The sequence below is a fragment of the Acomys russatus genome, chromosome 10 (assembly GCF_903995435.1).
Source record: "Acomys russatus chromosome 10, mAcoRus1.1, whole genome shotgun sequence".
Classification (NCBI taxonomy): domain Eukaryota; kingdom Metazoa; phylum Chordata; class Mammalia; order Rodentia; family Muridae; genus Acomys; species Acomys russatus.
This window is the reverse complement of record NC_067146.1, coordinates 13,266,314-13,289,360: the sequence shown is the minus strand read 5'-3', so window position 1 is coordinate 13,289,360 and position 23,047 is coordinate 13,266,314. Positions and strand designations below refer to the sequence as shown.

Here is a 23,047-nt window from a genome sequence, read left to right as displayed (position 1 = left end):
GGAACAATCTTCTGTTTGGGTTTTGAGATAGCACCTCACATTTCCCACCTCACAGGTGCTGGGATTTTTTTTTTTTTTTTTAAGATTTATTTAATGTATATGAGTGCTCTGTTTTCATGGACACCAGAAGGAGCCATCAGATCCTATTATAGATGGCTGTGAGCCACTGTGTGGTTGCTGGGAATTGAACTCAGGACCTCTGGAAGAGCAGCTAGGGCTCTTAACCACTGAGCCATCTCCCCAGCCCAATTACAGGCATTTTGGCATTTTCAACCACTCCCCCCAGTCTATGTGGTCCTGGGGACCAAACCCAGGGCCTCAGGGCCTCAGACATGCTAGGCAAGCACTCTACCAACTGTGTTAAGTCATCAGCCCCTCCTAGGAACAATGACTGGAAAACAAAGTGTTAAGATAGGGCGACTTGGTTCAGAGGTTAAGAGCACTGTCTGCTCTTCCAGAGGTCCTGAGTTCAATTCCTAGCACCCACATGGTGGCTCACAACCATCTATAATGAGATCTGGTGCCCTCTTCTGGCAGGTGGGCGCACATACAGGCAGAACATTGTATACATAATAAATAAATCTTTAAAAAAAAAATCTTTAAAAAAAAAAAGATAGGGCGACTTTTTCTTATGTTGATCAAAATTACTAGGCTGGCTGCTGTCTCAGTCTTTGTTTTTTTTTTTTTTAATATTTATTTATTATACAGTGTTCTGCCAACTTTTCCTTATGTTGATCAAAATTACTAGGCTTCCTACTGTCTCAGTTTATTTATTATACAGTGCTCTGCCTGCACATACACCTTCAGGCCAGACAAGGCATCAGACCACATTATAGATGGTTGTAAGCCATAGATGGTTGCTGGGAATTAAACTCAGGACCTTTGGAAGACCAGACAGTGCACTTAACCACTGAGCCATCTCTCCAGCCCTACTGCCTCACTCTTACAAACACTGGCACACTTCCTTTTGGGTTGACAGCCCCTGAAATATGGACATAACCCAGTTGACATACCTCGTGAATGCTCAGTAAATCAGCCATTCCGGACCACACCCACAGTGATCTAAACATTCCTCACTGCCTTCCCTGCTGCGTTTTACTCCTTTCTACATGTTGCCATCTTTGTTTGTTTTTAAACTTTGAGTGTGTTTCACCTGCTCCTACAGATCAGAACAGAAGCACCGTGACAAAATTTAACCTCTTCTGCTTACTGCTGCATTCCCAGTGCACAGAACAGTGCCCGGCACATGGGAAATACTGCATTTGTGCAGTGCTCGATCATGTCTCAGAGGAAGGATGCTCAGATGCGTGCATCCTTTGGAGTTAAGACCACCATGGCTGGTCACAGCAGACAGAATGGACTAGTAGGCCTTGGGTGTAGCTGGTGGTCACTCCTAAGCCCTTTTCCTCTCTCCCTGGCTACTTCTAATTCTGGGGTTCTGTTTTGTTTTGTTTTTGAGACAGGAGTTCTCTGTGTAGCCTTGGCTTTCTTAATACACCAGAGAGAGGAAATAAAGTGTATAAGTCAAAGTCTAAACTTTAGTACTTTTCCATGCAGATTGGTGCACATGTGAGAGGGTGTCCGATTTGTCCAGTGATTGTTCTTTAGAGAGTTGGACCACTATATTGTGTGTTTGCTAATCATTAACTGTGGTCCCAAAAAACCCTTGTCAGCCGTGCTTTCCACTCTCAGCCACCTTCATTCCCTACTTGGCCTGAGCATTTTACCTTCTGCTCTACCTTACACAGGACTCCGTTCTACTGCCTAAGACCTCCTTGCCCAGCCTGAGTCTCACCCTGTGAAGCTCTCCTTCAGTGATGGCTTTGTCATCCAAACTTCCCAGAAGGAAGCTGCCCCTTCAAATTGAACCTTCCACACAGCTGATTACTTCATTAGAACTTCAAGTATAATTGCAAGCCCAGAGTCTAATTATTTTGGGCCACTTTTAGCCCTTTTAAAAGCCATTCACAGGGCTGGAGAGATGGCTCAGCAAGTAAGAGCACTGGCTGCTCTTCCAGAGGTCCTGAGTCAATTCCCAGCAACGACATGGTGGCTCATGACCATCTATAATGAGATCTGGTGCCCTCTTCTGGCCTGCAGGTGTATATGCAGGCAGAACACTGTATACCTAATACCTAATTAATAAACCTTAAAGGAAGTGGGGGGGGGAGGAATTCATAGGCCAGGTGTGGTGGTGCACACCTCTAATCCCAGCACTCAGAGAGGCAGAGGCAGGCAGATCTCTGTGAGTTTAAGGCTAGCCTGGTCTACAAAGTGAGTCCAGGACATTCAAGACCACACAGAAAAACCTTGTCTTAAATCAAACCAGAGCCAGGTGTGGTGGCACACGCCTTTATTCACAGCACTCGGGAGGCAGAGGCAGGTGGATCACTGTGAGTTCGAGGCCAGCCTGGTCTACAAAGTGAGTCCAGGACAGCCAAGATAACACACAGAAACCCTGTCTCAAAAACAAAAAACAAAACAAAACAAAAAAAAAAAAAAAAAAAAAAAAAAAAAAAAAAAGAAAGAAAGAAAAAGAAAAAGAAAAAAAGAAAAGAAAAACACAAACCAATCAAACCAAAGAGTCATTCATGTAGTGATGATTTGCTGCTCACCTATAAATGTGACCTAACTGCTTCATGATCACTAGGTAAATCATGTGAACTGTAGAAACCGTACTAGTTTCCTTTGGGATATATTACTTGTAGCATTCACAACACAAAACTGAGAGCATCATCAGATAGCTTCTGAGACCTACAAAAGAGGTGTCCCACTTTGCTCAACTAACAACTCGTTTCTTAATCAGAAGACACGTATTGGCGTGTCCAGAAAGACACATATAAGGGTTTGATCAGCAAGTGTTTTGAGTACATTCCAGTTTCTGTAAATATCCCGGGTACTAACTCTGATACACAGTGGGAAAAGATAGTCTCAGGGTAAAATCTGAGACTGTTCATTCCCAAAGCAGAACATTAACCCTTGTGCAAAACACATGTTCCCAAAAGAACACACAGAGAGCCAATGTTTCCAAAAAGAAGGAAATATTGGAAGATCAAGCACCATCCAACACTGCAGCCAGTTTTATGTGTGATAATTACAAACTTTCAACTATCAAGTGTTAGGATAAATAGGGATTGCTAACCAACAATAATTTAGTCTTATAGTTTTCTCAATGAGAAACATTTAATACTCCAAAACTGGCATTTTGGTATGCAAAACCAAAGTCCTACGCTTTCAGATAATGAATGGGCAGCCTGTTTTAATTGGATCAATTTTATTATTATTTTTTTTTGTAAGTTGACTTTTCAATTTTTAAAAATTTTATTTAATCACTTTACAGCCTGATCCCAGGCCCCCTCCCTCCCTCCCTCTCCTCCCAGTCCCACCTTCATGCCCTGCCCCCATTCTATCCTATCTTTATCAGAGAAGGGAAGCCCCCTAAAGGATATTAACCCACCCTAGCACCTCAAATCACAGTAGGATTAAGGGCATCTTCTCCCACTGAGGCCAGACAAGGCATCCCAGCCAGGAGAAAGGGATTATTTGAATCAATTTCTATCCTAGATTATATGCTGCTTTGATAAACACTGACCAAACCAACTTAGGGGAGAAAAGGCTTTTTTCTTTTTTCTTTTTTAGATTTATTATTTACTTATTAAGTATACAGTGCTTTGCCTGCATGTACACCTTCAGGAAAGAAGAGGGAACCAGATCTCATTATAGATGGTTGTGAGCCACCATGTGGTTGCTGGGAATTGAACTCAGGACCTTTGGAAGAATAGCCAGTGCTCTTAACCTCTGAGCCATCTCTCCAGTCCTCAGCTTTGTTTCTTAAATGGCCCAGTTTCACGTGCCTAAAGGTGGCACTCCCCACATTAGTCTGGGCTCTCCTACATTAATTACCAATTTTAAAAACATCCCACAGACATTCCCAAAGGCCACTCTGATGGAGGCAGTAACTCAACTGAGTCCCCTCTCCCCACATGACTCTGGGTTGTGTCAAGGTGGCAGCTGAAGCTAACTGTGACACCATGTATTTTTTAGAAACAGCTTCCTGGGTGATTTTGTTTTTATTTTTAATGATCTAATTAAAAATTCTTCTCTGCCAGGTGGTGGTGGCACACGCTTTTAATCTCAGCACTTGGGAGGCAGAGGCAGGAGGATCTGTGTAAATTTGAGGCCACCTGGTCTACAAAGTGAGTGAGTCCTGGACAGCCAAGGCTACACAGAGAAACCCTGTCTGGAAAAAAAAAACAAAAACCAAAACCAAAACCAAAAACAAAAAAAAGATGGAAAAGGTATAAAATTATTAAATTAGAAAAGGAGATATAATGGTTATAAGTAAGATATATTTTTGGTCAAAAGGTTAAAAAGAATGCTTTGATTGAGAAAGGACTTTATATGGTAAGACAAAGACTGTTCCACAATTGAAATGAAAGAAAATAATTTTACAAGACTGAATTATATTGTAGAAAGAGTATAAAAATAAAACAAAGCGGATATGACTATAACTAAATTGAGTATAATAAAAAGTTTATTAAAATTTTAAGGTCAATATTCAATGACCTGAGATAAATTAATGCTTGATTCTGTTTGCAACTGTTTAACAAAAAATGGCTTTGAAAATCAAGGACTGTGTTTTTATCCTTTTACTACGTGAGACATTCAAAACCTGTGATTAGATTTTATTTTTATGTTTTTAAAAAATTTTTCTACTGGACAAAACCTCTTTGCTTTTTAGATAGCCAATGCCTTAACAGTAACTTGGGACATTTCTACTAAACTACACAATGATCATAGGAGTCATTTTAGTGGACACATTTAAATTTATTTATAAAATTTGGCCTATTAGATTAAAAACTAGCACTAATAAATTGCCAAAAATTAACTAAAGCTTTGACTTTCTCCTAAAATTTCCCCATTTTGGAAAACATCTCTCCAATAAAATAAGTATTTGGCCTCAACAAAATGGTCATCCAGACAAGCTCAAAACAGTGATACCAGTTGACATGCCAACACGGATTTGGGGGATCTGCCGGGGTCCCATCCATAGAGGAAGAACAATTGACAATTGCTGAGAGAGGGAGACTTGGTCTTCCCAAGGAATTAACAACCATAACGATTATCCAGTGGTAAATCCTAAATATATATATGCACGCAACATTAAACTGCCTTAGTATACTTCTTAGGAAATACATACATAAATTTTATGATTTATACCAAAAGGGTCTTAAAGATCAAGACAATGTCACATGCCTACTTCTAATTAGTGGGTGTTTGCCTTGGATTTTCAAATGTATGTGCGTTTTGTTTGGAATGCCCATACAGATCAGCAACCGCCTGAGAAGGTTCTATTTGTAGTAGATGCTGACGATTAGAGACCCATGACTGGCCAAGGTTCCGAGAATAAGAGACTGAAGGAATCTCAGCCCTATAATACCATCCCTGCTTCCACAGTTCAGGAGCCATTTGGGAAGACGGAGTGGGAAGAGTGTAACAGCCACAGGCTCTTTAATTTATTTATATTTGTGTGTGTGTGTGTGGTTTTTTGTTTTGTTTTTGAGACAGGATTTCTCTGTGTAGCCCTGGCTATTCTCGAACTATCTCTGTAGACCAGGTCGGCCTTGAGCTCAGAGATCTACCTGCTTCTACCTCCTGGAGTGTGCAGTGGGTGACTCAAGGAAGCAGTGTCTTCTGGTCACACCAGGGCAGCTGCATATATGAGCTCACAGAGGTTGCAATCACAGGCACACACCTGTGCAGACCCAATCCAGGCCAAAGCCCAGCATGAAGGGGATTTGGACACACAATGCTACTACCTCCAGCTGGGAAGTCATTAGCAAATGTTAGCTACTGGGAGAGGAGAAAACCGTGTTCTCTAAGAGTGTAGCCCCTGGCAAGACAACCACAGGCAGGGAAGACCACACATTCAAGATATTTAGGCACCACAAACTGGTCTTGAGGGGGATCTTAAAAAAAAGGACTCAAATTTGGTTGGATAGGGAGGGAAGGGGTTGGGGAAAGCCTTGGAGTGAAGGTTGAACATGATCAAAGCATGTACAAAACTCTCAAAGAACTAATGAAAAGTGTCTTAAGTATTTGACATTCTTTACAAAAATAAGTAAAGAGTCTATGAACCACGTTTATGAAAGAAAAGCATACATTACTATAAAGAACCTTTAACTATGATTGTAAGGGCAAAAAATTAATGCCATGTTCTGCATGAGAAGTCATGCTCTACGTGACCCATCTTCCTGCCAGGAGTCTCCAGAAACTCCACCAGAGCCATTGCATACAACTAGCTCCCAGTGTTCCTCAGAGATTAAAAACAAAAAACAAAACTTCCCCTCCAGACTCAGTCTCCACCCACCTTGCCAAAAAGTTGACATTCCTGTGACCCACAACCCCCTCCCCCTCATGGTCTTGTGGTCTTTTCCCTTTATAAACCCATTAACCTTGAAGCTCCGGGTCACTCTCCTATGCTGCTGCGTCAGTCCTGGTGGTCATCCCAGGGGACTTGCGATCTGGGTGATCTCAGTATTACATTTTAATCAGAAATTCAAAATTAGTTACAGTCTTCCTCAGAGAATAAGGAAATGATTTACCAGGTGACTCATCAAATGAAAGACAAAAAGGACATCACAGAAAATTCTGACTGAGAACAACTGTATCCAGGCACCTCTCACACTTCTCAGTTGAAACAAATGTTAAACTTCATCTGAGAACATAACACGTCTGTGTGGGCTTCAGAAATGCTGGAGAACAGGTAGGTCTATTGACAGTCGAGTATCTCAAATAATATTTTCTCTCTCTGTCTCTCTGTTCTCTTCTTCTTTTCTTCTTCTTCTTCTTCTTCTTCCTCTCTCTCTCTCTCTCTCTCTCTCTCTCTCTCTCTCTCTCTCTCTCTCCTCTCTCTCTCTCCTCTCTCTCTCTCCTCCCTCCTCCCTCTCCAGGATTCCTTTGTGTAGCCCTGGCTGTCCTCGAACTCTCCTGAGAGGCACCACAATCACCCGGCCTCCCACTTTGTTGTTTCTAAACCTGTGGAAGGATGCCGCCATGCGGCCTTTGCCTCAGGTGAAGGCAGTCTTAGCGGGCTTTGCCCCTGGAAACACCTTGGGTACCCCACTGCGATGGACATAGCGATGGACTGGGAGGAGCCATCCTGGGTCGAGAATTGGGGAAAGAACTGGAGACTCCAACCAGGCTGTTGTTGCAAATCGACCATCGAGGGGAGGAGAGCGCGGGAAGAGAGTCCTGGGGTCGCTGGAGCACTGGGAGAAGCGGCGGGGAGAGCAGGCTGCGGTGGTGCGGATTGCTCCTTTTTGGGAGAGAACCTGCGTACAGGCCCGGAGACGCTAAGGAATTCGCCTGATGGAACTGATTCCCGGAAGGTTTATTCTTGTTCCCCTTAACCTCCTTTCCCTCTTGCTTAAAGTAGCCGGGTTGTAAGGAAGATACCTTTGATAAATAAATTCATAATAAAACCTAATTGTTAAGCACAAAAGCCAACATAAACCCTTTTATAATTAGGTATTTTCAGAAATTGCCTATGATATTTATATTTCACTTGGTATACAACTAAGTAATACAATAGTGTTGCTTTTAGTTTTAGTAAAGGCACAAAGTCATTCATCTTTTTTTGTTTTTGGCTATGATTGTTTACCCAGAACCCCTACCTTACTCAAAACTAGTTTTTATATTTAAAAGATTCAAGTGTAGGGCTGGAGAGCTGGATCGGTGGTTAAGAGCACTTCTTGCAGAGGAATTATTACATCCAGAAGAAATAAACCTTTTGATTAAAAAAATTTAACTGTATCCCGCCAACTAAACACTGTAAAAAGGCCCTATAACATGCTTAGACGTTGAGCAATGTAACTTTATCTCTGGTTATTCCAGCTAGACACACTTGAAGATTTGGTTACCTTTTTGCGGAGGTTGTCCTGGACTCGCTCTGTAGGCCAGGCTGCCTCTGCCTCCCTGAGTGCTGGGATTAGGGTTGTGGCTCTTGGTTAACTCTTTTCATTCACGTACACAAAAGGCATCAACCTCTAATACCTACAACACCCATGATGCTTTATACTTTAAGTGTTGAAGTTTCTTCACTAAATGAGTAATTAAAGTATTCTACAGTACAACAAGCTGGGGTTTTTTGGTTTGTTTTTAGGTTTTTCAAGACAGAGTTTCTCTGTGTAACAGTCCTGGCTGTCCTAGACCAGGTTGGGCTTTTGTAGACCAGGCTGGCCTCGAACTCACGTGATCCACCTGCCTCTGCCTCCCAAGTGCTGGGATTAAAGGCGTGCACCACCATGCCCGGTGCTAGTTTATTTTAAATTAAATACTATTTAGATTTTGCTAATAAAAAAGAAATAGACAAATCTACAGTGACTCCTTATAAAGTCCCATTTTCATTTCTGCCATTAAAGGTAAGATTTAGTTATGCCTCCAAGGACTTTAACACTCTGACTCCCTTTAGATTGAACCCAGACACTTACGAATGCTAGGTGAGCGGGTTACTATTGAGCTACGTCCTTCAATTAAAACTGTGATTTCTAGCTGGGCGTGGTGGCGCACACCTTTAATCCCAGCACTTGAGAGGCAGAGACAGGTGGATTGCTGTGAGTTCGAGGCCAGCCTGCTCTACAAAGTGATTCTAGGGCAGCCAAGGCTACACAGAGAAACCCTGTCTCAAAAAACCAAAAAAACAAAACAAAACAAAAAATTTGTGATTTCTAACAAGTCTAATTTTTAATTTCTATCTTTGATATTAATATTTGGTACATGAAACACAATCTTTTTTTAAAAAGGTTTAATTATTTTATGTATATGAGTGCTGTATTTGCATGTATACCTGCATTCTAGAAGAGGGCATTGGAGGGTATAGATGGTTGTGAGCCACCATGTGGTTGCTGGGAATTGAACTTAGGACCTCTAGAAGAGCAGACAGTGCTCTTAACAACTGAGCCATCTCTCCAGCCCCGACACAATCTTATTAAAAGAAATTTTATAGTAATACTATATTGTTATGTAATTTCTTTTACAATGTGGCTTCCTATTTACTTTCCCAAACTATATATGGCTTAATACCAATATAATAAAACAGATCTGGTCAGTAACCAACAGATAAGAGCTATGATTACTTGAATATTGAAGATCAGTCTTTCCTAGAGTTTAGAATTAGCTACTCCACCTGAGGGGATAGATATGAGTTAACCCTGCCAGAACCAACCAACCAATCAAGCAAAGCTCACTAGAATTAAAAAAAAAAAAAAAAAAGGCTACACAGAGAAACCCTATCTCGAAAACTCAAAAAGAAAAACTGAAAAATAAATTTGAAAACTCCAATGATAAAAAGATAAATCACAGAGTACAAGTGACTATAAACACAGGGTCTATAGTCAATTTAGGGTTTTGATTTTTTTTTTAATTTTTAGTTGTTTAAATGCCTATTTCCTTCACCTGTTAACTTTATGCCACTGGGCCAGACAATGTTCTTGATTATTTTAATTTGTGTGTGTGTGTATGTTTTGAAACAGGGTTTCTCTGTGTAGTCTTGGCTGTCCTAGACTCACTTTATAGACCAGGCTGAACTCAAAGCGATCTGCCTGCCTCTGGCCTCCCAAGTGCTGGGATGAAAGGTGTGGCCACCATGCCTGGCTGGCTGTGTGACTCTTAATATATGTCACATTATGCCAAATACAGAGGACTTAAAGAATAGATCTGGAACATAATGGCCAGTAGACTTTAATGATATGATCCAGAAGTTGTTTTTTTAAATGGCTTTAACTGGCTATTCCCTTCACCACAATTTGAGAGAAGTTAAATGGGACATGTCTAGGCTGATGTATTGATAAGATGGTGTTAGACAAAGAAAATGCCAGGTGGGACACCGGAAGTATGATTCATCAGTGCTAGGAAGACTGTGGAGCTACATATGTAAGGATTAGCAGTCAAGGGTTCCAGAACAAGAAAACCGTGTCATCTTGAAATAGTTAAAAGTGGAAAGTAAATATAGCTGATGCTCAGAATCTGTGGGGGTTGGCTCAAGGATCCCCTCTGACATCAAAATACATAAATATCCAAGCCTTCTATATAAAATAGTACAGCACATCTTCCTACAACTTTAACTGCCTGCTACTCAGCCTCATCTACATCAGATGCTAGTAAGCATTTTCTAGCAATATGGATCATTAATAATATTTAGTAAATACTATGTGTCCCCTCCTCATACACAAAATGTGGTGCTTGGCTAATGGGGAGAGGGAGTAGACAAGAGTTCCCAGAGGCAGCTGCACTTTTAAACTGAGCCCTCTTCAAGGCTTGTTAACTGACCAGGCACTCAATGATGTGAAGATGTTAGAATGCTGCACATCGAGAGCCAAATTAACTTTGGGCCATATTTAGCCTTGTTAGTATCCATTTATTTAGGAGCCTTTTACTTCTCTCCTCTGTAACTGACCTAACAGCTTGATTTGACCATTAGGCAAAGCATGCAGACTGAAGAGACAGAGCACTAATTCCTTTGGATGGACGGCTTGGCAGATCACTAGCTTTCACAACTCAAGAGCTAAATGTGCCATCAGATACTATCTGAGGGTTATAACCAAGGTTTGCCCACCTTGCTGTAACCCATTCTCTGATGTATTCGAAAAGTGAGTAATTTTCTTTGTTCTGTTACTATAAAAACATCAAATTGTTACTACCTTGGTACATGGAATCTGGGCTCCTGGTCTTGGTCATTCATATATGGCTGGGGGGAGGGGTACGGGGGTAGGAGACAGACGGGCTGACATACTCTTTGAGGTGAGAGTTATGTTTAGAGTCTGTAGTTTGAATGCCCCAAACAGTAGTTGCCAGCCGTTTGTCATCTTGAGGTAAGCTAATTTGCTTTACTAAGTCTTTCATGAGCTTAGGACTTGTTTTGACTGGACTTAAACTCTAGAGGTTTTGCGTGCCATTCTTCCCTTGTATTCTGAGAATACAGCAGCCCACAGTGAATGCATGTTTTATTTTCACAGGGCTGAGGTAGAGTGACTGCCTGGAATCCTGCACAAAGTCTAAATTCAAACTCCCCCTGTCCCCCCACAAAACATTGCTAATTTCCTATGTTTTTTTTAAATCAAGGGCCTGCAAGGCAACAGACTTCTTTTCAGTTCACTTGGTATTACTGAGCATTCACTTGGACCTGGGCTGTAAGCTATGAGCACTTGAAGTGTAAGTCAGGTGCATATTCTGGCACTCGATCTAATCAAAGACAGAAAGATAAGCACCGTTACTTAGCAAACTGCTAGGAAAACATGTGCAATATCTGCTTACTGGGACGAGGAAAGATTCCTAGAGCGAACACCTTAACTGGGCACTGGTACTTTTACTACTACACCTTCCATTAAGACATTCCAAATAACAATGTTTCATGACTTTTTCATCACTAATGGCTTTCAGTAGCTGGGAAATCGAGAAAACATACTTCTTTCAGGCCACATGGGTGTTAAATGTAAGGCTGTTAGGGAAAGCCGAGTTCATATTGGCTTCGGCGGTGAGGTGCGAACCAGCGTGGTGGGAGGAAAACGAAGCTGAAAGGTACAATGTCGGCAGGGCGAAATCTCCTCGTAGATCAACTGGGACCCTCAAGAGCCAGAAGTTGGACTGGTTCACGGAGGGTGGAGCCGTTGCAGCGGGATTATTCCGGCCCCCGGGGCGGGGGGGGGGGCCGCAAAAAGGCAGGAAGAAAGCTATCAGAATCACACTTGAAACCCTGGGAGTCGCCTGTCCTGAGGGCGGACGTGGCGGCCAGTGGGCCACAGTCAGCCGGCCGCGCCCACACGCCCAACAGCAAGGAATTAAACCTCAGCGTCCCCCACACGATGGACGACCCGAGCTGGGCGGGAATCCGGTCCACGCAACTCGGCGCGCTCGCGGGGACGTGGCGCTTTCCAGCCAATCCCGGCGGCGCGATTGTGGGACCAATGGCCGCACGGAGAAGCAGCGCGTCGGTAGTGGTCTTGCTGGTGATTGGTGTAAATGCCATCGACAGGGCGGGGCGATGAACCACTTCCGGTTGGGCGGTGCTTGTGCGCGGGAGTTGAGCCCCTGGGTGAGCCGCGGCCACGGTCTCCTGCAGCGTGGAGCTACTGGGATAGGTAAGCCCCGTGGTGCGCGGTGGATCCTCATTCGCCCTCGTTCTGTCCGTCGACATTGTTCCCCGTGGGTAGTGGGTCTTCCTCACCCCAGCCCCAGTGCGCCCGGATGGGCCTGAGGCTCTTCTCTGGACCCCTGCGTGCAGCCGCCCCCCCCCCCCCCCCCCGGCCCGCCGCCCAAGCAGCTCCGCGGAAAGGGCTGTGGCTCCGCAGACACCAGCTCCCGGGCCCTGCGCCCTCCTGGGCACCGTTTTGTGCCTGGCTTCGCGAGTCCTTATTCTCCGCCCCGGCTCCCTCAATTCCGTGTCCCATGGGCTAGAGGGTCACTTTTGTTTGATTCCTGAAGGTCGGAGAGAATTGGGTAGTGTTTGTATCCGTTCCCTGCCACTTCTCGCCGGCCTGCTGGGAGCTGCCACCCCGCCCCAAGGCCACATCCCGAGAATGGGTTGCAAGTGCCAAGAAAGTGTTTGCTGTCTTACAGGGTGTAGGAACGTGGGGAACAAAACGGATGATAACACAATGTCATTATTTAAAAAAAAACTTCTTGTTAATTAGAAAGGAACATCATGGTTTTCTGTTTGGCTGAATATCGTCGTTAATGGAAAATATTTTTCACATGTTAATTGGGGAGATAATTACCTTTAAATAATCACTGGTAGGTTGGTTGGTTTGTTTCTTGTCATTCCCAAAGTGCTAGTTCTGATTTTTGGCGTGCTGTATTCAGAGGTGAATTTAATTTTAATTTCATATAGTTGCTGTAATTAAAAGTGGTTTGCATTCTGTAAAGTTTCTTGTGCTTGAGTGGATAAATTCAGTGGATTTCTGCTAAAACTTTTGGTTCTTTGATCCAAGTTCCTAAGTGTATAAAGCCCTGGATTTTTTGAGAATTGCATTCACTTCCCGTCATGAACCATCAAGTCAGCATTAATAAATTGGGACTAATTGCTCTCAGGTTATTTAATTGAACTTGGAATGGCTGATAAATTAGTCTTTGGTCTACCTGAAAACTGATTTGGCCTCATTCAGTTAGATTTAAGTATCAAGCGATAATCAACGCTAAAGAACTTGTAGAAGTCCAAGTGAGGGACCAGAGATAACCCATAGCCATCTGTGTAAAAGGCGAGAGCCTGACTAGTCCCAATGTGAGTTTGACAGTGTTTCAAGGGTCTCCAACATTTTATAGGATCAAAAGTAGGAGTTGTGAGCTCACAAAAATTGTGAGTGGGCGGTAGTCATCTCGTTGTCATTCTCAATCATTGTTTGGTGCCATTCACCTAGAGTATGTTAGTATTAGCTCAGATTTTTTGTAACAGATGTGCCGGGAATGTTTCAGGGATAGCCAGGAATAGTCACGGGACATGCTTGCTTAAGATCTAGATTTTCTCTCTATTAGCTTTTTGTTAGTTTGTTCGTGGGTTTGCTATTGTTTTTTTGTGTGTGAGAGAGAAGGTCTCACTATATAGCCCTGGCTGACCTGGAACTCATCATGTAGAGCAGGCTGGCCTCAATCTCACAGAGATTAGCCCATCTCTTCCTCCCAAATACTGTGAGATTAAAGGAGTACACCACACGCATCTTTTCTTTCTTTTTTTCCTTCCTTTTTGGTTTTTTGAGACAGGGTTTCTCTGTGTAGCCTTGACTATCCTGGACTCACTTTGTAGACCAGGCTGGCTTCGAACTCACAGTGATCCGCCTGCCTCTGCCTCCTGAGTGCAGGAATTAGAGGCGTGTGCCACCATATCCAGCCACAAGCATCTTTTCTATGAACTAAATATAAATGCTGGGCTGTAACATGCACTAGAGTTAAACAGATGAAATAACACTAAATACTTTTAAAGGTTTTGCATGTGTGCCTGCACACCAGAAGAGGGTACCAGATCTCATTGTAGATGATTGTGAGCCACTATGTAGTTGCTGGGAATTGAGCTCAGGACCTTTGGAAGAACAGAACATATTTGCCTATGCCTGGCTTTTGGCCAGATCCAGTAGTGGGAATTGGGAGTTGGAAAGCACAGCAAAGCCACATGGCTGCCAGATATCACCCAGTTAGCCCAATAAAATAGATTGAGTTTTAAAAAGTGAAAAACTTTATATTAGGAGTTATATAGAGAGAAATTACATTAACTTATGTAGAAACTGTTTCAAAATCACAGGATCTGGTGACTGTGGTGGCTCATGCCTGCAATCCTAGCATTTGGAAAGCCCAAGTGGGAGTGTTGCCTCAAGCTAGAGGTCACTTTGGGAGTCCTGGGCCAGTATAAGACACAGTGAGACCCTCTACCCCCACCTGTAAAAAAGGGTGTGTGGAATTGAGATGGTCCAGCCTCGGCAGGTGCTGGCCGCCAAGCTTGACAACCTGAGTTTCATAACCAGTACATAAATGGTGCAAGGTGAGAAACCGGTTTCCCAGAATTGTTCTCTGACTTCAGCCCACATATGCCCAGATGATTGTATACACACATAAGTAAATGTTAAAAAGCAAAAAAAATAGAGCCTATGAGGAAACTAAAGCAAAACGGTACAGCTGTGCTTACTGTTGAGGAGTAATGCATGTAAGCTTCAGGATAATCAGTGCAGAATTCTTCCAACGATCAGCCTTAGTGAGTAGCTAGGTCTCTTCATCTAGGATCTTGTTTGATGGCTTTTTTAAAAAAATCTAAGATCTTAAAATTATTTAGGCTTCTGACATTGAAGGAAGATTAAGCTAAAATAATTACACATTCTCTTATGCATGTTAAACAAATACACAGCAGAATCCAATACTAGACACCAATGCTGTTTCCCCTGTATATTTGGCTAGAATAAGTTAGACAGTGAGTAATATATGTTAAAATTTCATTCGAAAGAACCCTCTCCTGTCCCGAATTTCTGAAACCTTTTTCTAACAGGTAAGGTGATTTTTTTTTGTTTTGTTGGGGTTTTTATTGTTGTTAAAGGCCTTTGTTTTGTTTTGTTTTGTTTTAATGTTTATGGGTATTTGTCTGTACACCATGTGTGTGCAGTTCCTAAAGAGGCCAGAAGAGGGCATGGGATCTTCTGGAATTGGAGTTAAAGACATTTGTTAGCCACCACTTGGGTTCTGAAAGTTGAACCCAGATCCTCTGGAAGAAGAGTCAGTACACTTAAAACACTGAACCATCTCTCTAGCCCCATAAGTAACTTGATTGTGTGGCCAGAAAATTTGAGTTTGTGCCTGATTGCTTTGATTGTAGAACTGATGGTGCCTATGTAATAGTTTCAGCCCTTCTCAGAGCTTCTGTAGTCAAATATTACACTTTCATACGCTCAGCCCTCTTGCATTCCTTCCACTTGATGTACTGAAATGTATTAAAACTAGTGCAAATGGGCTGTCATTAGACGAGTGCAGAATGGCTTGTCCTTATCATGCCTTTCCAGAGAGGAGGGATAGCTTGGCTTCGTGTGACAGTCTATCAGTGCTTCTTACAGTAAAGTTTGCAAGTGAAGAATGCTAAGTATCAGGGTTTGGAGAGATGATGGCTCAGCGGTTAGGAGCACTGTCCGCTCTTTCAGGGGTCCTGAAATTCCCAGCAACCACATGGTGGCTCACAACCATCTATACTGAGATCTGCTGCCCTCTTCTTGCGTGCAGGAGTACATGTGGACAGAATACTGTATAAGTAATAAATCTTAACAGCAGCAACAACAAAAAGAATGCCAAATAGATAACAGTCATTTTTATTTCTAGATTTCACAACCCATGTCTTAGTGCAGCTACGTATATGCTATCGAGCTGTTACCTTGGTTACCATGAAATAAAGTAGGCCTTTAACCCCCGAGTCCTCTGCTCCGTGATGGAGAAGTGCCCTTTCTGCTGATATCCAAACTCAGAGAGAACTGGAAGTTTACTACTACCATGTCGATTTCTCCCACTTGCTGGCTCTGAGCAGTAGGTCTTTGGTCAACCAGAATCATTGTGGAACCTCTCAGAATTAGTGTTTCTGAAGGGATCAATTTAATACAGACATTTGAGTTGCCAGAAAGGATAGGTAAGGTGGGTGGTAAAAAGTTACAACTTTCAAAGAAACTTTGTACTTTTTTGAAACGGGGTCAGTATATTCATCTTTATATAATGTAGCACTTTAAACAAGTCTTAGCTCTCATGAACCACATTTTAAATGCTTGAGTAGTCACCATACTGCCCAGACCTTATGTTTTGTTTGGAGACTGTGTTTCTGCCTAGCCCAGGCAAACCTAGAATGTATGAGGCTTTTGTTGTTGTTGTTGTTTGTTTGTTTTTTAAACTCTGTGGCAGGGGTGGGTATCAAGCACAGATAAGAGAGCAGGCTTCAGCATGCACGTGCCGCAGTGTGCTATGGAGGTTTGTGTAGTCACTTCGTCCCTTCCACCTTTATGTGGTGTTCATGAATTGTCACGCTTGCACAGCAAGTGACTTCACCTGCTGAGCATCTTGCTGCCCAAAGCAGTCTTTTTGCCTCGGTCTCCCAAATACTGCAATTACAGGCGCTCGCCACTGCACTTGACCTTTTATTTTCCTAATTTTAGAAGAGGAGTGTCAATTTGAGATGCAATTTTGCAGATCATTTGAGAAGTGGGAGATGGAGTAATGCCTTTCATAGGGTTGGGTCACCCTTGTAGGTCACATGATGAGAGCTCATATTTTATGTACATTATGAGGAATGTCATTTTTTCTGCCATTTGATTATAAAGACAAAGATGCTTTAGAAATGAACTTCACAAAATAAAATAAAATAAAATAAAATAAATGAACTTCACAGATATATTTTCTTTGTGTTTTTTCTTGGCTGTCCTAGACTGGCTTTATAGACCAGGCTGGTCTCAAACTTACAGAGATCCTCCTGCCTCTGCCTCCCGAGTGCTGGTATTAAAGGCGTATGCTACCACACCCGGCTCACAGATGTGTTTTCAAATGCCTTGCATAAATACTTACTGTTTTGTTTCTTTTTATGAATAGATTCAGATAAATCTAATACTGTCAAGTTTGGGGGGATGTATGTTTTGGTTGTGTGTCTATTCATAAAAACAAAGAGGCCTTTAATCAGGGATTCTAATAGGAATTGGTATGTGTGGGCACAGAGAAGTGTGTGTGTGTGTGTGTGTGTGTGTGTGTGTGTGTGTGTGTGTGTGTTTTGTATGTCCTATTCTATCACTTCCCACTGCCTTGTTCCTTTTGAAAAAGGCTCTTTGACTAGGAAGTCCCAACCTAGTCTTCACTCCCTACAGTCCTGAGCTTTTTATGTGGATGCTACAGAATTACGCTCTGGTCTATTTGCTGGCCCTAGGGAGGCAGAGGCAAGAGGATCTCTGAGTTTGAGGCCAGCCTGAGCTACATAGGCTCCCACCAAGCCATCTTCTTTACAGAACATTGCTCTTCCCCCACTGCATAGTATTTCTCTGTGTAGCCCTAGACCAGGCTGGCCTCAAACTCAGATCTGCCTGCCCCTGCCTCCAGAATGCTGGCCTTAAAGGCATGTATCACCACCACGCAGCTCCAGAACATGTTTTTGGTTTTTTGAGACAAGGTTTCTCTGTGTAACAAGCCCTGGCTGTCCTGGACTTGCTTTGTAGACCAGGCTAGCCTCTAACTCACAGAAATCTGCCTGCCTCTGCCTCCCAAAGTTGGGATTAAAGGTGTGCGCCACAAAGCCTTGCTCAGAACATCATTTTTTAAAAAAAGATTATTTATTTATTATGCAGACAATATTCTGTCTGCATGTACAGAGGACACCAGATCTCATTACAGATGGTTGTGAGCCGCCATGTGGTTGCTGGGAGTTGAACACAGAACCTTTAGAAGAGCAGCCAGTGCTCTTAACCTCTGAGCCATCTCTCCAGTTCCAGAACATCATTTTTTAACAGACATTATTCAGAGTACACATTTCCTACCGTCTGTTGCACAGAAGAAGACTGGGTAAGGTCCTTGGTTTTGCCAGTTGCCTGGTCCATGTGACCCTTTTAGGAACTTTAATTAGTGATAAGATAGAAACCCAGATTTCAGGGTGACTGTAGATGGTAAGGAAACAGAATTGGGCAGCAGCATGGGTAGTGTGGGTGAAGGTAAGTTTGAAGTAATGACTGTCTGGGAAATCCTGGTTTGTGTGATGGGGAAGTCAGGAGAGTGTCAGATTCCTTAGCATCGAGTTATAGTCCAGGGGAGCCACCCTGCCCCTCTACAAGAGCAGCCAGTGCTCTTAACTGATGAGCCAGCCTCTTTTCTTTTTCTCAATTACCGACACCCCGCCCCCGCCCCCGCCCCCTGCTGTTTAGTTGGTTTGGGTTTTTTGTTTTGTTTTTGAGACAGAGTCTCACTATGTAGCCCTGGCTATCTTGGAACTCGCTATGTAGATCAGGCTGGCTTCAAATTCACAGATATCCTCTTGCCTCTGCCTTCCGAGTGCTAGGATTTAAAAGCATGTGCCACATTGCCTGGCTGCTTCTTTTATTTTTATGGACTTTTATTTAAGTGTGTTCACCATTGGCTGTGTTGTAATCCAGAACGCTCTATGAATCCAAATTAATAATTTAAATTCATTAAGCTGCTATTTGAGGGTTAGGGGAAATGGATGTATTGAAGGGTGTATAATATATTGGCATGTTTAATTAACTTATTCCCTAACTCAGTTCTCTTCCTTTGTTCTACTTCCCAAAACATGAAGCAGAACCAGATAAAAGTGGTTTGGGGATGAAGTTGGATTAACAGCTTCTAAGTTAGAGGCTTTGCTGAGCTAATTTTCTGATTAGGCAAGTGTTTACATATAAATGTGAGTGCTTAGACTAGTTAGGTTCACTAGTGATGTTCTCCGGAAAGGAAAATGGTCCATGGCTGGGCTTTAATTTTCAGATTAGGGTAAAATGATAATTTAGCTTTCAGAAGATGTATAGTCTCTGACCACTGTAACCTTGTATTCATTTCTTGTGTATGTTGTAACAGATTGCAACAAACCACGGGGTAGTTTCACTTTGTTTTAATTCCTACTTACATGAGTGGTATGGGTATGTACTTGTGGGGGTCAGGGTAGCTTTGCGTGGGTCACCTCTTTCTCTCCCCCTTATGTAGGTTCTGGGGATCAGATTCCAGTTACCAAGCTTTAGGCACTTTACCCTACCTCATCTACCCCTCACTGGTGTTTTTAAACTGAAATTTACATCTTCTAGCTGCTGAGAAGGCTAAAAACTCAAGGGTGTCAGTCGGCCATCCTCTCTGTGAGGATCTTCCTTACCTCTCCTCACTTCTGGTAGCTGGCAGCAATCCTTGGCTGCCCCTGATTCACATGGGTGTCACTTCCGTCTCTGCCTGTCATAGCACAGCGCTCTTTCAAATTCCCTTCATTTTATAAGGACATTTGTCTTTAGAACCACATTAAATGAGTGTGGCTTCATTTTTACTTGATTACATCTGCAAGATTGTATTTCCAAATAAAGGCACATCAGAGGTACCAAGGATTAGGCATAATGGGGGAAATAAGACATATTGTGAAATTATCTTCACCGATGTAATGGGAGCATAGACATTCAGCATTCGTGTTCCACAATTAAAATAGAAAAACTAGTGCCTTTGATTAACTCTAAGGTTTTGTTGTTGTTGTTTTCTTGAGACTGTAGCCTCTCTAGTAATAGAAATTATTTGTACAGTATATGAAACAGGTTTTTGTATTTTTGTTTTGTTTTGTTTTGTTTTTCAAGACAGGGTTTCTTGGTGTAACAGCCCTGGCAGTCCTGGACTTGCTTTGTAGACCAGACTAGTCTCAGCTCACAGAGATCTACCTGCCTCTGCTCCCCGAAGTGCTGACTTAAAGGCGTGTGCCACCACCGCCCAGTGTCTCTGGAATTTTTGTCCCATTTTTCAGTAGTGTTCCAGTCTTGTGCTCTTTAGATTCACCTGCAACTGGTCTGAGTGTCTGGAGGGGGGCCTGTGCACATGGCAACACATAGACACATGTACACAAAGCTCAGAAATCTGTACTTTGACTAGTACCTGGTGGCCTTTGTGTCTGAGTAAGTCTGGGAAACATAACTATGCAGATGGATAAACGGCCGTTACTGTGAATGGATGTCTAAATGGCTTTATGACTCGATTAGGCTATGTGACAGACCTGGTGCTGTGGAGCAAGGAAGCCACTGAGTGTGTCACTGGTTTCTGCTCCAATGATCATCACCAGTACCAGGATTCAACCAACAATTCATAAAATAACTGGGCGTGGGGAGGAGCTTAACTATTTTAGGTAATTCTAATATTGAGCATATTTAAAGACCAGGTCACTAATAAGTACAAAAACCAAAGGATTTAGAAAAAGGATTTAAGTCTTGTCCTTTCAATTTTGACTTAGTATCTTAGATTAAAAAGATTACGCTTTTTTGATGTTCTTTGAAGAGAAACCTTTTACAAAGTACTTGTTTGAACTATAAATTCCCAATTAGCCCACAGTCATAAAGGAAACTGGTAAAAATGTCCCATCATAGTAACTGGAGGTCTGATAGCATGCTGTACTTATTATATGGATTAAGTAATAATACTTGGGTAATATAAAATACTTAGATATGTATACACATCAGATTATTTATTTATTTATTTATTTATTTATTTATTTAGTTTTTCAAGACAGGGTTTCTCTATGTAGCCTTGGCTGTCCTAGTCTCACTTTGTAGACCAGGCTGGCCTCCAACTCACAGCAGTCCGCCTGCCTCTGCCTCCCAAGTGCTGGGATTAAAGGCATGCGCCACCATGCCCAGCCAGATTAATAATTTAATTGAGACATGTTTTGATTTTTTGCTTGTTACCAAGCTTATTGCCTTCTGTGTTAACTACCTTTCATTTTCCTTTAAGGTAGGTTATCATGGACCTGCGGCAGTTTCTTATGTGCCTGTCCCTCTGCACAGCCTTTGCTTTGAGCAAGCCTACAGAAAAAAAGGACCGAGTACACCATGAGCCTCAGCTTAGTGACAAAGTTCACAACGATGCTCAGAATTTTGACTATGACCACGATGCCTTCTTGGGTGCAGAAGAGGCAAAGACTTTCGATCAGCTGACACCAGAAGAGAGCAAGGAAAGGCTTGGGTAAGTTGCCTGCTCTTGGCTGGGGCAGGGTTCAGAAGGTTCTAGGTTGAGAAACACCATTTATAAATCAGCTAATTTTTTCCCCCTTTACTGGTTCAGTCACTAATAAGTCTGTCTTGAGCACTGTCTTTTGAGTACTAACAACAGAATTGCTACCACTAAAATCTAAAAAGATCCCTGCTTTCATACACTTCCTCACTGAATAACAATATGTACATCATTCTTCTACAAAGCAAAATCATCTTCATAAAAGTACCCAGCAGGGCTGGAAAGATGGCTCAGTGGTTAAGAGCACACACTGCTCTTGCAGATGACCCAGATTCAGTACCTAGCACTCATGTCAAGAGTTACCCATCTGTAACTTCAGCTCCAGGGTATCTGATGCCTTCTAGACTCCAAAGATGATGCCCTTATTCACGTGCACATGGCAACACAGACTTATTTACACATAACTTTAAGATAATAAAATATTTTTCCTAATGTACCAGTAGTACTGTATCCAGCTTAGGCTTATCATCTTGTTTCCAGAACATTTCATGGGAGTTCTTAGTTCTGCTGCTACCAATTTTGAAAAACTTCCTGTAATTTATTCATTGATACCCAAGCCAAGTAAGATCTACCTAATAAACTACCTGTTTCTGTAAAGTTTATTATTTCCCCAGTGTCTTAATAAAAGTCAAACCAACCATGTCTTTAGCAGGGGTGTCCAACGTTTTGCATTGTAATGTGATATCATCTACAACAAAACTAGGGCTGGCGTATAGCCTAATGGGGGAGAGCACTTTCTTGTATATTCAGGCACCTGTACTTGATCCCCAGCACCTCAGAAAACAACAGAAGAAGTAAGACAAAAATTACCATAGCAAATACTGGCCTCATTTTCAGAATGGGACTGGCTTTCAGTGATGCTGTTCTAGTCAAGTTTTGTGGCCCTAAGCAGCTTCTCAACAGAAAGACTTCACTAGGGGCTCTGAAAAGATGCCTCAGTGGGTGAGAGCACTGACTGCTCTTCCAGAGGACCTGGGCTGGGTTCCCAGCAGCTCATAGCCACCTGTAGCTTGACTTCCATGGGGTTCAGTGCCCTCTTCTGGCCCCCATGAGTGGTGCACAGATAACACCTGTAGGTGAAACACATACACATGGGTTTTTTGTTTTTGTTTTCTATTTTTTAAATCTACACTTAGTAGAATCCGGACTGTTTTGGAATTCTAAGCATATCTCTCTCTCTCTCTCTCTCTCTCTCTCTCTCTCCTCTCTCTCTCTCTCCTCTCTCTCTCTCTCTCTCTCTCTCTCTCTCTCTCTCTCTCTCTCTCTCTCTCTTTCTCTCCTCTCCCTCCTTCTCCCTCTCTCTCCCTCTTTCCCTTTCTCCCTCTCGTCCTCCCTCCCTCCCAAACCCTGATTTTTAAGAAAATGCAGGTCAATTCTGTGAAAATAGAAAATACTCTCCTGAATGAGCACCACTGGTACATCTTTGTAGACTGTTTCAGGAGATTGTGTAGCAAGTTGCACCACACTGCAACTTTTTGCTATCATGGGCAATGCTGAGATATTTATCCTAGAGTTTACTTTGATGGACACTTACATATCAATTAATTCTTTGTTATCTGCTGACTAAAGCATGCACTGTTTTATTCTTCAGCACTGATAGAAGTAGTAAAAAGATTTTGCTGTGTAGAATGAACTATATTGCAACATTTGAAGATAGACTCAGAAACATACATCAGAAAGCCATTTTCCGTTAGATTGCTTCTCTGCCTTTGAGAAACCATGCTTGCCTTCAGTTTTAACCTTATAACTGTGCTAGCAGTGTAGGATGAAATGAGCAGTAGATGAAGGTGTTCTTGGTCCTTTATGTCAA

The 23,047-nt window shown here is 42.4% G+C and overlaps 1 protein-coding gene across 3 annotated transcripts in view; it reads left to right on the top strand.

The window, feature by feature from the left end:
• The first annotated feature begins 12,043 nt into the window (after positions 1-12,043).
• Positions 12,044-23,047, top strand: part of Calu (calumenin) — a 30,034-nt gene continuing 19,030 nt past the window's right edge. For 2 of the 3 annotated variants that reach the window (XM_051151832.1, XM_051151831.1), the window contains exons 1-2: positions 12,044-12,137; positions 20,959-21,189. In XM_051151832.1, coding sequence (XP_051007789.1) covers positions 20,969-21,189 — 221 coding nt within the window. In that variant the 5' untranslated portion in view covers positions 12,044-12,137; positions 20,959-20,968. The remainder of the gene's footprint in view (positions 12,138-20,958; positions 21,190-23,047) is intronic. The other variant, XM_051151833.1, reaches the window with a different exon arrangement.